General features: G+C 44.8%; 1 protein-coding gene across 5 annotated transcripts in view; it reads left to right on the top strand.

Annotated features, from left to right (window-relative positions):
• Positions 1-13,390, top strand: part of rgl1 (ral guanine nucleotide dissociation stimulator-like 1) — a 229,571-nt gene that overhangs the window by 115,156 nt on the left and 101,025 nt on the right. Inside the window, exon 1 of one of the 5 annotated variants that reach the window (XM_055642420.1) lies at positions 11,820-12,033. The exons of the other annotated variants lie outside the window; for them this stretch is intronic. Within the exon in view, the coding sequence (XP_055498395.1) occupies positions 11,989-12,033 (45 nt within the window). The 5' untranslated portion in view covers positions 11,820-11,988. Of the gene's footprint in view, positions 1-11,819; positions 12,034-13,390 lie in introns of those variants that run through there. 5 annotated transcript variants of the gene reach the window in all.

Here is a 13,390-nt window from a genome sequence, read left to right as displayed (position 1 = left end):
GATAGATGTAGGAAGGAACTGCAGATGCTGGATTAAACCAAAGATAGGCACAAAATGCTGGAGTAACTCAGCGGGACAGGCAGCATCTCTGGAGAGAAAGAATGGGAGACCCCTTTGGGTCGAGACCCTTCAAACATGTCTATCTTAGATAGGTAGGTATGCGGGTTGATAGATTTTGCAGGATACATACATACACCCACACACACACACGTGTATACGCACAAAAGTCAAAATGAAAGTGCAATAATAATCTATGTAATTCAGAGCTTATTTGAGGTTGTTGTGTTTAATAGCCTGATGGCTGTCGGGAAGAAGCTGTTCCTGAACCTGGACATTAATTTTCAGGCTCCTGTACCTTCTTCCCAATGGCAGGGGTGAAATCCATGTGTGGCCAGGGTGGTGTGTGTCTCCTCCATCTTAAAAGAAGTCCGATCGTTGATTTATTAGTGGAAACCAATGTTATTTTGACCTATGACTGATGTGAACCTTTCCTGCCAAGCCCACTTATTTGAATATGAGTATATTTTTATTGGCTTTCAAGTTGTTTGAGTTTAAATTTTTTTTTTGGTACTTCCCGGTCTTTGTTTTCTGAAACTTGAGCTAGTGGGTTTGTTCCTCGAGTTGCGCCGTTTCTCAGTTCAATTTCCCGACAAGATGGACAGCATTTGCACTGGGGTAGTGCTTCACTTTCCCCACCTCTCGTGTCCTTCAAAGCCTCGTAACCTGGCCTGAAATTGTCACCAAAAAGGACAGCAATTGCCTCGTTCGATAGTTCCCTCACAGCATGGATTTTGAACAGGTCAAAAGTGGAGCAACTCTGCTCGCCTTAAGATATCCATCGTCTTCATTTCTGGCCGTGAAACATCGATTGTCGTGGGATGGATAGTAAAGGTTTAAAGGAGATGTTTGATTTAGTTTAATTTATTATTGTCACATGTACCAAGGTACATTGAATAGCTTTTGTTTGTGTGCCATCTGTAAAAGAAAAGGCAACGCAGGATTACAATCCATTAAATAGTCACGGCGGCACAGCGGTAGAGTTGCTGCCTTACAGCGAATGCAGCGCCGGAGACCCGGGTTCGATCCTGACTACGGGTGCTGTCTGTATGGAGTTTGTATGTTCTCCCCGTGATCTTCCTCCCAGTGCTTTTTAGGTTAATTGGCTTGGTAAATGTAAAAATTGTCCCCAGTAGGTGTAGGGTAGTGTTAATGTGCGGGGATCGCTGGTCGGCGTGGGCCAAAGGGACTGTTTCCACGCTGTATCTCTAAACTAAACTAAACTAAGCTGATTAAGCCGTCCACAGTGCACAGATAAAGGTCACGAGATTTAGTGGAAGATTTAATATTGGCCCGATAAAAGAGAATTGAGTTGGTTTTATTCAGAGTGAGATGGATGGAGAGAAGGTGTGAGGTAAGGGTGGAGGTAGAAGGACAAAGAGAGTACGGTGAGGAGATGGGTGCGGTCAGGGAGGTAGAGATGGGGAGAGAGGTGTGGAAGGAGGGAGCAACAGGGAGTATAGAGGGATAACGCCCAAATGGTCCAAGTTTAGATGGGACATCTTGAATGTTTTTGTAAACCAGCATCTCCAGTTTCTGGTACCCACAATCCGTTTTAGCTGTTGGTTGCAAACTATCAATTGTCCAGAACAAAAGAGATAACTCCCCTGATGTTCATCAAGATATAGTTTGCATGCAAGGAACTCCAGATGGGGAATCTTGAGTGAAACACAAAGTGCTGGGGGAACTCAGTGGGTCAAGCAGCATCTGTGGGGGGAATGGACAGAGGACGTTTCAAGTTGTCTCAGCTAACAATGATCCATTCTACATTTTCCTTGCCCTTTGTCACCTTTGATCTCTCGTTTTCACACCTTACCCTTCATATCTCTGAGTCTCCCTCTCCCCTAACTCTCAGTATGAAGAAGGATCTCGACCCAAAACGTCACCCATCATTCTCTCCAGAGATGCTGCCTGTTCCCGCTGAGTTACATCAGCTTTTTGTGTCTTTTTCCCATGGTATCTTAGCCAAACATGTTAATAGGTGACGTTTCGGGTCGAGACCCTTCTTCAGACTGATGTCAGGGTAGTGGGAGGTACATAGGTATGGAAGAGTAAGGTGTGAAAATGGGACAAAGGGAATGGAGATCAAGGCAAATGTAGAATAGATCATTGTTAGCTGGGAGATGATAACAACAAAGCAAACAGAGATAAAATGTAGTTGGAGACAGTAAAACTGGTCAGAGAAGTGGGAAGAGGGAGGGGATGGAGAGAGAGGGAAAGCAAGGGTTACTTGAAGTTGAAGTAGAAAAAAGTAAAGTAGAAGTTCTTGAAGAAACCATAGGAAATCTTGTGTGGGTGAAAAACGAAATGAATGCAGGTTCTTGTTTCATTATAATACTTGATCACTAGATGTCAAAATCAGAGCAATCCAATGCAGAATTGAATGCTGCCTCCTACTGTGCTTGGGTAGCTTACATCCCGGTCATGGTGGTGCAGAGTTGCTGCCTTACAGCCCCAGAGACCCGTGTTCGATCCTGACTACGGGTACTGCCTCTAGATCAGTGGTTCCCAACGTGGGGCGTAAGCCCCACAGGGGGGCAATTTGATTTTTAAGGGGGGCAATTTCCACCTAATGTTTTTTTCTTTTTTTTTACAATTTTTTAGTAATTTCTTGCTCAGAACTTTAACTGTCTTTTGTTTATTTCATTTTTCTTTTTCATGGATGCCATGTTCTTTTGAAGCTTGTTTAAACCAAGGTATTGGCGTTTTAAGCTTTCATAGCTGAAACGGAGTTTCACTTTTAAATGATAAGAAGTGTATAGGATAGAACAGTGTACAGGGGGTGGGGGAAGGGCCTGGGCACACTGTATTTTAAGGTAAACTAGGTGGGGGTATGGCCAAAAAAAGGTTCATTGGGAACCACTGCTCTAAACAGTTTGTACGCTCTCCCCCCCTTCCCCTGTGGGTCCCCTCGCTCATTCCCCCCCCGTGCAGGTTTGTAGGTGACCCTTTTGGGTGAAACTTGTAAATTGTCCCCTTGTGTGTATTGTGTAGGGACAGCATTGAGTAATGCCTGTACGGAGTTTGCACGTTCTCCCTGTGACCCCATGTGTTTCTTCCAGGTGTTCTGGATTCCTCCCATATCCCAAAGATGTACGGGTTCATAGCTTAATCGGCTTCTGTAAATTGCCCCCAGTGTGTAGGATAGAACTAGTGTACAGGTGTGTGCAGAAGGGCCTGTTTCCACACTGTATTTCTAAACTAAACTAAACCCAATGGTATGAACATTGAATTCTCCATCATTGGTTAACCTCTACTAAACAACTTCCCGCTCCCACCCCTTCCCCTTTCCCCTCACTTTTCTCCCATCTCTACCCCCCCCCCCCCCTGCCCCTGGACCCTTGGCTGACCTTGTACAGATGGAGTTTAATCCTCCTACATTGCTTGCCCTAGCTACACCAGTCACACTCCATCAATCCTCTAACTTGTATACATGGACTTCAGTAAGGCCTTTGACAAAGTTCCTCATGGAAGGTTGGTTAAGAAGGTTCAATGGTTGGGTATTAATGGTGGAGTAGCAAGATGGGTTCAACAGTGGCTGAATGGGAGATGCCAGAGAGTAATGGTGTATGGAGTTTGTCAGGTTGGAGGCCAGGACTAGTGGGGGTGCCTCAGGGATCTGTTGAGAGAGGGATCCACAGAGTTGATTGTGTCATGTACATCAATGATCTTTGATGAATGGTGGAAATTGGATTCAGTAAAGATGCACATGATACAGAATAGAGGGACAGGGTTTAGGGGAATATGAAGGGGATTTTCTTCTACTCAGAGATTTATGCCAGTTGGGAATGAGCTTCCAAAGATGGAAGATGGAGGCAGATGCATGAGAAGTGTGAGGTGCTACATCTTGGCAGGACAAATCAAAATAGGACTTACATGGTAAATGGTAGGGAATTATGAAGAATGCAGGTGAACAGAGGGATCTGGGAATAACTGTGCACAGTTCCCTGAAAGTAGAATCTCATGTAGATAGGGTGGTAAAGAAAGCTTTTGGTGTGCTGGCCTTTATAAATCAGAACATTGAGTATAGAAGTTGGGATGTAATGTTAAAATTGTACAAGGCATTGGTGAGGCCAATTCTGGAGTATGGTGTACAATTTTGGTCGCCTAATTATAGGAAGGATGTCAACAAAATAGAGTGAGTACAGAGGAGATTTACTAGAATGTTGCCTGGGTTTCAACAACTAAGTTACAGAGATAGGTTGAATAAGTTAGGTCTTTATTCTCTGGAGCGCAGAAGGTTAAGGGGGGACTTGATAGGGGTCTTTAAAATGATGAGAGGGATAGACAGAGTTGACGTGGATAAGCTTTTCCCACTGAGAGTAGGGTAGATTCAAACAAGGGGACATGACTTGAGAATTAAGGGACAGAAATTTAGGGGTAACATGAGGGAGAACTTCTTTACTCAGAGAGTGGTGGCGGTGTGGAATGAGCTTCCAGTGAAGGTGGTGGAGGCAGGTTCGTTTTTATCATTTAAAAATAAATTGGATAGTTATATGGATGGGAAAGGAATGGAAGGTTATGGTCTGAGCGCAGGTATATGGGACTAGGGGAGAATACGTGTTCGGCACGGAGTAGAAGGGCCAATATGGCCTGTTTCCGTGCTGTAATTGTTATATGGTTCTAACTTCACAATTTGCAACTCACATCCTTTTGTCCACATCTTGTGTGTGTTCATCTCTGGGCTTTGTCCAACCATCTACCTATCAATAATCCTCCTTCCCGCCCCTCACCTGTGTTCACCTTTGACCTACTGTCCTTCATCAGACTTTACTGGCTTTACCTTGCGCTAAATGTTATTCCCTTATCATGAATTTATACACTGTAAATGGCTCGATTGTAATCATGTATTGTCTTTCTGCTGACTGGATAGCACGCAACAAAAGATTTTCACTGTACCTCGGTACACGTGACAATAAACTGGACTGAAACCCCTCAACTCTCCTAGCTGTCTTTCCTTCCTCTACTGCCTGCAATCAGTGAAGAAGGGTCCCGACCCGAAACGTTACTTGTCTGTGTTCTCCAGATATGCTGCCTGACCTGCTAGGTTTCTTCAGCGTTTTGTGTCTTTTCATGGCATTGAATGCCGGTGGTTTAGGATAATTTCAGTATTTTCTGTTCCTCGAGGATCTAAGTGAGACATCTGTAAGCCTTCCCAGCTTTAGTTACTTATAATCACTTGGTTCCAGGATCATATTATTCAGCCAGCTTCTGGGTATAATGTAGGATACAGTAATATTTTGGATGGCACATTTCGATTTACTTTAAGCAGAAAATTATTCACAGATGCTGGTGAACTTTGTTTCTAGAGCAAGCTAAAACTGTTGGAGCATAAAAGGAATAGTTTAGTTTAGTTTGGAGATACAATGTGGAAACAGCTCGGCCCTACAGCCCACCGAGTCTGCGCCGACCAGCAATACACGAAAGATAGGCCCAAAAATCTGGAGTAACTCAGCGGGACAGGCAGCATTTCTGGAGAGAAGGAATGGTATACGTTTGAGGTCGAGACCTGAAATAGTTTGGATCTCGACAAAAATTGTCACACATTCCTTCTCTCCAGAGATGTTGTCCCGCTGAGTTACTCCAGCATTTGGTATCTATACCTTTGGTTTAAACCAGCATCTGCAGTTCCTTCCTCCACATTGCCAATGCACGAGTTAGTTCCATATTACACACTATGGACAATTTGCAGAGGCCAAAATAATCTACAAACCAGCAAGTCTTTGGGATGTGGGAGGAAACACACGCATGTCACATGGAGAATGGGAAAACTGTAGGGACAGTGCCCGTAGTCGGGATCGGACCCGGGTCTCTGGTGATGTGAGCAGCAACTCTGCAATGTGCTGCACTGTGCTGAATAATACCTAGGTAATTTTCAGTGGCAGAGGGTTTGAAGTGAGCTTTTACCTTGACACATTGTGAAGGGTGCTGTTGATTTGTTTGCAGCAGATGTATCGGCATGGAAGCAATGATTCACTAGTCTGGGCCCACAGGTTGACAAGTTGATTAGCCATCATCTGCAGGCGTGAGTCTGGAGCCAGGTGAATCATATTTGATAAAGCCAAAAATAATATCCTCTGTCGCGCATTGTGGATTTTATTTTGCATTTGCAGATAGTTCTGTGATAACGTAATACTTGCACTCCACCCCCCCTAGATAGACACAAAAAGCTGGAGTAACAGGCAGCATCTCTGGAGAGAAGGAATAGGCAACGTTTCTGGATCGAGACCCTTCTTTTCACCTTCTATTCTAGCAATGATCTACATTTTAATTTAGTTCAAGCATTCAAGGTCAGTTTATTGTCACATGTACCAATTAAGGCACCGTGCTGCACTGTTCCAGAAATGTAGTTTAGAGATACAGGCCCTTCAGCCCACCGAGCCTGCGCCAACCAGCTATTCCCACACATTAACATTATCCTACACCCATTAAGGACAACTTTACATTTATACCAAGCCAAATAACCTACAAACCTGTTCGTCTTTAGAAAACTCACGGGAAGAATGTACAAACTCTGTACAGATGGTACGCATAGTCTGGATTGAACCCGGGTCTCTGGCGCTGCAAGCGTTGTAAGGCAGCAACTCTACCGCTGTGCAATCGTGCTGCACTGTTCCGGAAATTTTACTTGAACTTCGTCCCCTTCGATGTCTCAGTTTCACACCTTGCCCTTCCATATCTCTGTGTCTCCCTCACCACTGATACTGAAAACAATATTGCCATTTTCACAGGGCATAAAAGCAAATCATTTTCAGATTTTTAAGGCTGAGGTAAGTCTGAAGAAGGGTCTCAACCTGAAACGTCACCCATTCCTTCTCTCCAGAGATGCTGTCTGTCCCGCTGAGTTATTCCAGCATTTTGTGTCAATCTTCGGTGCACTCCCAAGAAGCCTTGAGTGTAGAAAGATACAGCACGGAAACGGGCTCTTCGACCCACCGAGTCCACACCGGCCAATGGTCACCCATTCACAGTATATCTACGTTATCACAATTTCCCATCTACTACACATGAGGGGACAATTAACCAACAGACTCGCACGTCTTTGGGATGTGGGAATGGTAACCGGAGTACCCGGAGGAAACCCACACGCACAAGGAGAACATGCAAACTCCACACAGACAGTATCTGAGGTCAGGATTGAACCTGGGTCTCCGGTGCTGTGAGACAACGGCTTTTCCAGCTGGGCCAGTGCTATAGAAAATCATGTTGGTCTTGTAGTTTCTGAATCTCAATAATATTTAATAGCTAAGTTTAGTTTTATTACCAAAAGCTAAAAATATTTATGTTGGATTAATTGTTTAATAGAATATCATTGCACAAGTGTCAATGGAAGTTGCTTGTCAATATCAATGCCTAGCCTCAGTGAAACTGACAGACTGTGTTCTTAAAAGACAGTGGTGTTTGATTGCTGTGGGTATGTTACATAGCACCTTTTTCTCCCTCGGTTTTTTTTTTGTTACAAGACAGCTTTTTTTCTCTATATGTCAAGTAACTTTTATGCACTTTACAAGTTCCCGATCGAAATCCCGTCGCAACCAACTCAGCCCGCATGTTTCCTAATTCATCAGCCCCATTATATCTACTTTGTGGCATGGAAACACATGTTTTTTGAGAAACTGTCTGTACTAAGTGTTATAGGAATAAATGCACTTTTGATTCGAAATAATTGTAATCGAATGGTTGCAGGAAGTTTTAGCCCAAATTGTAGGAAAGCGTAGATGCTGAAAATCTGACACAAAAACTGATTTTGATAACATGCACATTGTAGCAATCTGCAGTTTCTTTTTATCTTCAATCTAAATAGACACAAAACACTGCAATCACTCAGCAGGCCAGGCAGCATCTCTGGAGAGAAGGAATGGGTGACATTTTAGCTCAAGACCCTTCTTCAGACTGAGAGTCAGGGGAGAGGGAAACGAGAGATATGGATGGGCAAGGTGTGAAAACGAGAGATAAAAGTGGACAAAGCCAAGGAAAATATAGAATGGATCATTGTTTGCTAGGGGAAGGTGACAACGAAGCATATAAAGTAACATTTAATCAGGAAGACAGTCAGACTAGTCGGAGAACTAGGATGGGAGGAGAGGGAAAGCAAGGGTTACTTGAAGTTAGAGAAGTCAATGTTCATACCGCTGGGTGTAAGCTGCCCAATCGAATATGAGTTGCTGTTCCTCCAATTTGCACTGGGCCTCACTCTGACAATGGATGAGGCCCAGGACAGAAAGGTCAGTGTGGGAATGGGAGGGGGAGTTAAAGTGTTTGGCAACCGGGGGATCATGTAGGTCTCGGCAGACAGAGCAGAGGTGTTCAGCGAAACGATCACCGACCCTGCGCTTGGTTTCACCAATATATAGGTGTGCACACCTGGAACAACAGATACAATAGATGAGGTTGGAGGAATCTGTATGCTCTGTTATAAGACTGACAGTTAAATGCAACTTATATTAAGTGAAGGTAGGCACAAAATGCTGGAGTAACTCAGGGAGACAGACAGCATCTCTGGAGAGAAGGAATGGGTGACGTTTCGGGTTGAGACCTGTCTTGGGACTGGGCTCGACCTGAAACGTCACCCATTCCTTCTCTCCAGAGTTGCTGCCTGTCCTGCTGAGTTACTCCAGCATTTTGTGTCTATCTTCTTATTTCAAATGTTCAAATGGAAATCATACTGCGATTATCAAAATGTTCTTAAATTGAAATGCGTATTAAATCTGTACTTAATCATCATGAATTTTTAAATCTCGCAGCAATTATGGTTGTAAAAACACACGGTCTGCTTTGAAAAACTTCCAATCACTAAACAACACTGACAGTTAATGTGGTTCTGTACAAAAAAAATATTTGGTGTAATTCTACTTTTTATAGATGTACTGAGGTGCAGTGTAAAGCATTCTATTGCATGTTATTGGATCAGAAGGGTCTTCCCATAGGTTAGAGGGTACTCTCGATCTTCCACCCTACCCGCATTGTGCACGCTGCGCTTTTTCTTTGTAATTGTCATGCCACAAAATGCTCCAAGACTATATTCTGCACTCTGCTATTTTTCTCTCTGCATTATTATTAATGGTAGAAATCAAATCAGATAATACTATATATAAAGGCAACCATGTCAAACTCAAGTACATTGGGTAGAACAAAGGGGAAGATACACAGTGCAGAATATAGTTCTCAGCATTGTAGCGCATCAGTTCCTTGGACAATGTCCGCAATAGAGTAGAGGTGAATCGGACAGTACCCTGGCTTATGGAAGGACAGTTCTGAAACCTGATGACAGAGGGGAAGAAGCTGTTCCTGAGCCTGGTGGTGTGCATTCTCCAGCTTCCGTATCTTCTACTGGACAGGAGCAGGGAGAAGAAGGAATGATGAGGGTGGAACAAATCTCTGATCATATTTATTGATAGCATGTGAAATCTAATGTTGTTCATTTTTGTGTACGCATCAGTTACACAATAAAGTCATCAGGTCTGAAGAGGGGTTCGGCCCGAAACGTTACCTATCATTCGCTCCATAGATGCTGCTGCACCCACTGAGTTTCTCCAGCATTTTTGTGTACCCACACACAATAAAGTCATACAGGCCCTTCAGCCCAACTTGCCCATGCTGATCATCATGTCCCATGTACACTAATCCTACTTACGTGCTTTGCCCATATCCCTCCCTCTAAACCCGTCCTATCCATGTACCTGTCTAATTGTTTCTTAAACGTTGCGCTAGTACCTGCCTCAACTACCTCCTCTGGCAGCTTGTTCCATACACCCACCACCCTTGGTGTAACAAGTAAAGTTGCCCCTCAGGTTCCTATTAAATCTTTCCCCCCTCACATATCATCTGGTTCTGGGTTTAAAAAAAACCAACTCTGCATCTACCCGATACACCTCTATAAGATCACCCCTCGTCCTCCTGTGCTAAATGTAGAATTAGCAGAACTTTCTTAATGCTAAATACAAGGTAATAGGGCTCTAAGCCAAGTGGAAACATTCAGCTCACTATATGTTAAGTCGGGCCTGAAAACTGGTCTGTGCTTGAGTGGAGATTATTGAAGGCGCACAAAACAGTGAGGACAATATATCAAATGAGCATCTCCACATCTGTCCTGTCTTCTGTGCCAGAGAGAGAGAGAGAGAGAGAGAAATACATCTCAGTGTCTCGCTCTACGCGTTTGAGTCCAGATACAGATTGTCTGGGCGTTTCCACGGAAACCAGGCATTGTCTGGTAATTGGGTAACACTCTGTGAAGAGTCCAAACCCTGTGAAAGGAATTGCGACCCTTTCTGCAGCTTTGCATTTGTGCAGTTTTCGTGCTTTCCGCTTGGGAAGGTGTCAGTTGCAGACCTAAACTCCTTCAAAAGCACGCGCTTGAAAGCTAATCCGCTGGAAGTTTATTTTTTCACTCTCTTGACCATTGCCAGATTTGGCCGCGCCAACATTTCTTCCCTGCGAGTTGGCCAAGTAATTTGAGTGCCTGTGCTGGAATTGCTCTCGATTAAATAGCCGCCCTCTACGGTTCGGTAACGAGGGTCAACACGTTGAATTGAGAATTCCATCTGCACCGCCGAGATTTTAATGATTGATGGCCACCATTTCCATTGCTCAACCCCTTTTCCATCTAGTGAGTTTCACCACCGTCACGGGGAAGGAACACTGCATTTCAAAAAAGAAAACGTAGCACTTTTGTATTCCACCCCCCCCCCGTCAATATTTATCCTACCGCAAACATTTCACGAATCCCCTCTTTCAGGTCCCGCGCAAACGATAATCATTGTTAGCGTGGTTTTTGGGTACAGAGTGGGTGGAAGGGAAAGGAATGTTGGTACATTAAACCCCCGTCCCCCATGACGAAAAATCACCGTTACTTTGCTGTTTCCAGCGTTACTTTGCTTGCCCTCATCTCCAGAGTTCATTGACATGGTATCAGCAGCCCTTTTTTTTGCTGGCACAAGATGTAGCGTGATTAGCGAGCTCCTTTTATTATTTGTGAGTGTGTTTCTTTTGCATTTGGATCATAGTGTGTGTGTGTTTGGCGAGGAAGATTTGTTGTACTCTGTCTGGAAGAGGCGACTGACATCCACATTGTATACATACATCTCAATTGTTAATTATTCATACAAGTCTACACTGGCAGATAGATAATGTCTGCCTGTAAACCCACCCCTCGACCACTCCTTCCCTTTGTTCTGCTCCCGACAAGAAAACGCGCTTGCCTGCACCTTTAGTCACAGGAGGCTGGCCGTGCCTCTGTAGTCTCAAGTACATGCCAGCATGAAGCCGAGAGGTTCTCTGGCAAAGCAGGGTTAGACTTTGTTGTGGAGAGGGAGAGAGAGACAGCGGCAAGAGAGAGTCACAGAGAAAAGAGAGAGAGGGAGGGGGGGAAGGAGAGAGACGATTGTTGACTCTGCCTGGAAAGGGCGGGACTGACATCCACATTTTATACATACATCTTAATTGGAGGGAAAGGAGCGAGGGGGGGGGGGGGAAGAGACGAGAGAGGGAGAGGGGGCAAAGGAGAGAGAGAAGAGGGAGGAGAGCGGGGAAAGAGAGGGAGGGGGAGGGGGGGAGAAGGGAGAGGGGGGAAAGAGAGGGGAGGGGGGGGGGGAAGAGAGGGAGGGAGGGGGGAAAACGAGGGGGGGGGAAAGAAGAGAGAGGGAGGGGAGAGGGGGAGAAAAGAGAGAGGAGGGGGGGAGAGAGGGAGGGGGGAAGAGAAGAGGGGGAGGGGGAAGAGAGAGAGAGGGAGGGAGGGAAAGAGAGAGGGAGAGATAGACTTTGGAAAGGGAGGTTTTCAGCGTGGGCAAACAGGAACAGCCTTGCATCACAGTGGGAGGGGTTTGCCGTGAACTCTGCCAGCAATGGATTTGCTCCAAAGCCGAGCGAGCAGCGCAGTAACTCAGTGGAGTGTGTGACAGGATTTCTAAAACTTCAGTTCAAAGCGCCTGGATCATGAAGAGGAAAATAAGAATGCGGTTACCTTGGAAGCCTAAAATGGTACAGTTGGTTCTGCTTTGTTTTGTTTAGCAGTGGGGGTGAGGGAAATAGTGCCAGAACTAGCATTTCTTATCTGGCAATATGTTGGCCTTGCCACGGTACAGTGTCTGAAAAGTAATGTAATGCGCTCTCTGTCCTCTCATACACTTAACTTGTTGACTATCCCAATTGTTTGTTTTTGCTTAAAATTAAGATCTTAAATGTTTAATTAAATCTTACTTCATTTTAAAAATCTTGTTGATACCTAGATTCATAGTAGGGGGGAAATTGAAGTGAAAGATTTTCTATCATGCTTTCTCTCAAGTGCGATGTTGTTTTACTGCAGTGCCTATTGTGAATTATAAACTTTCTAGGCTCTTGGTCAATAAATGCACTGGAGATGGGCGGTGCAGCGGGTAGAACTCCTGCCTTGCTTGCGCCAGAGACCCAGGCTCGATTGTGGCTTTCTGTGCTGTCTGTGGGCAGTTTGCACGTTCTCCCTGTGGCTGCGTAGGGTTTCCTCCGGGTGCTCTGGTTTTCTTCCCACATCCTAAAGGACGTGCGAGTGCGAAGGTCACTCGGCCCACTATGAAATTGCCCCTGGCGTGTAGTCTGGGATGAGACAGTTCCATTACATAGAACTTGCGTGAAGGTAGACACAAAATGCTGGAGTAACTCAGCGGGACAGGCAACATCTCTGGAGAGAAGGAATAGGTGACGTTTCGAGTCGGATGAAGGATTCCAACCCAAAACGTCACCCATTCCTTCTCTCCACAGATGCTGTCTGTCCCGCTGAGTTACTCCAGCATTTTGTGTCTTATCTTTGGTATAAACCAGCATTTGCTGTTCCTTCCTACACGAAAAACAAGTGTGAATGAGTGATCGCTGGGCTGTATGGATTTGGTGGGTCAAAGGGCCCGTTTCCATGCAGTATCTCTAAACTAAACTGAACAAGGTTGTGAGAGAGGGTTAGACATTTTGCTTGCATTGATACATTTGTAATATACATGGATGTTGTGTTGCGTTGAATTATGGTACTTTCCTATATTGCAAAATATCATTTTGGTATAGATAGTGGTTTCTGTTTAGTTTTGCACGGAAACAGACCCACTGAGTCCGCACCGACCTGCAATCCCCGCACATTAACCCTATCCTACACACATTCGGGACAAATTTTACACTTACACCAGGTCAATTAACCTACACACCTGTACGTCTTTGGAGTGTGGGAAGAAACCAAAGATCTCGGAGAAAACCCACGCAGATCAATAGACAATAGGTGCAGGAGGAGGCCATTCAGCCCTTCGAGCCAGCACCCCCATTCACTGTGATCATGGCTGATCATCTACAATCAGTACTCTGTTCCTGCCTTCTCCCC

The sequence above is a fragment of the Leucoraja erinacea genome, chromosome 10 (assembly GCF_028641065.1).
Source record: "Leucoraja erinacea ecotype New England chromosome 10, Leri_hhj_1, whole genome shotgun sequence".
NCBI classification, from domain to species: domain Eukaryota; kingdom Metazoa; phylum Chordata; class Chondrichthyes; order Rajiformes; family Rajidae; genus Leucoraja; species Leucoraja erinaceus.
This window is presented reverse-complemented; position numbering and strand designations above follow the sequence as displayed.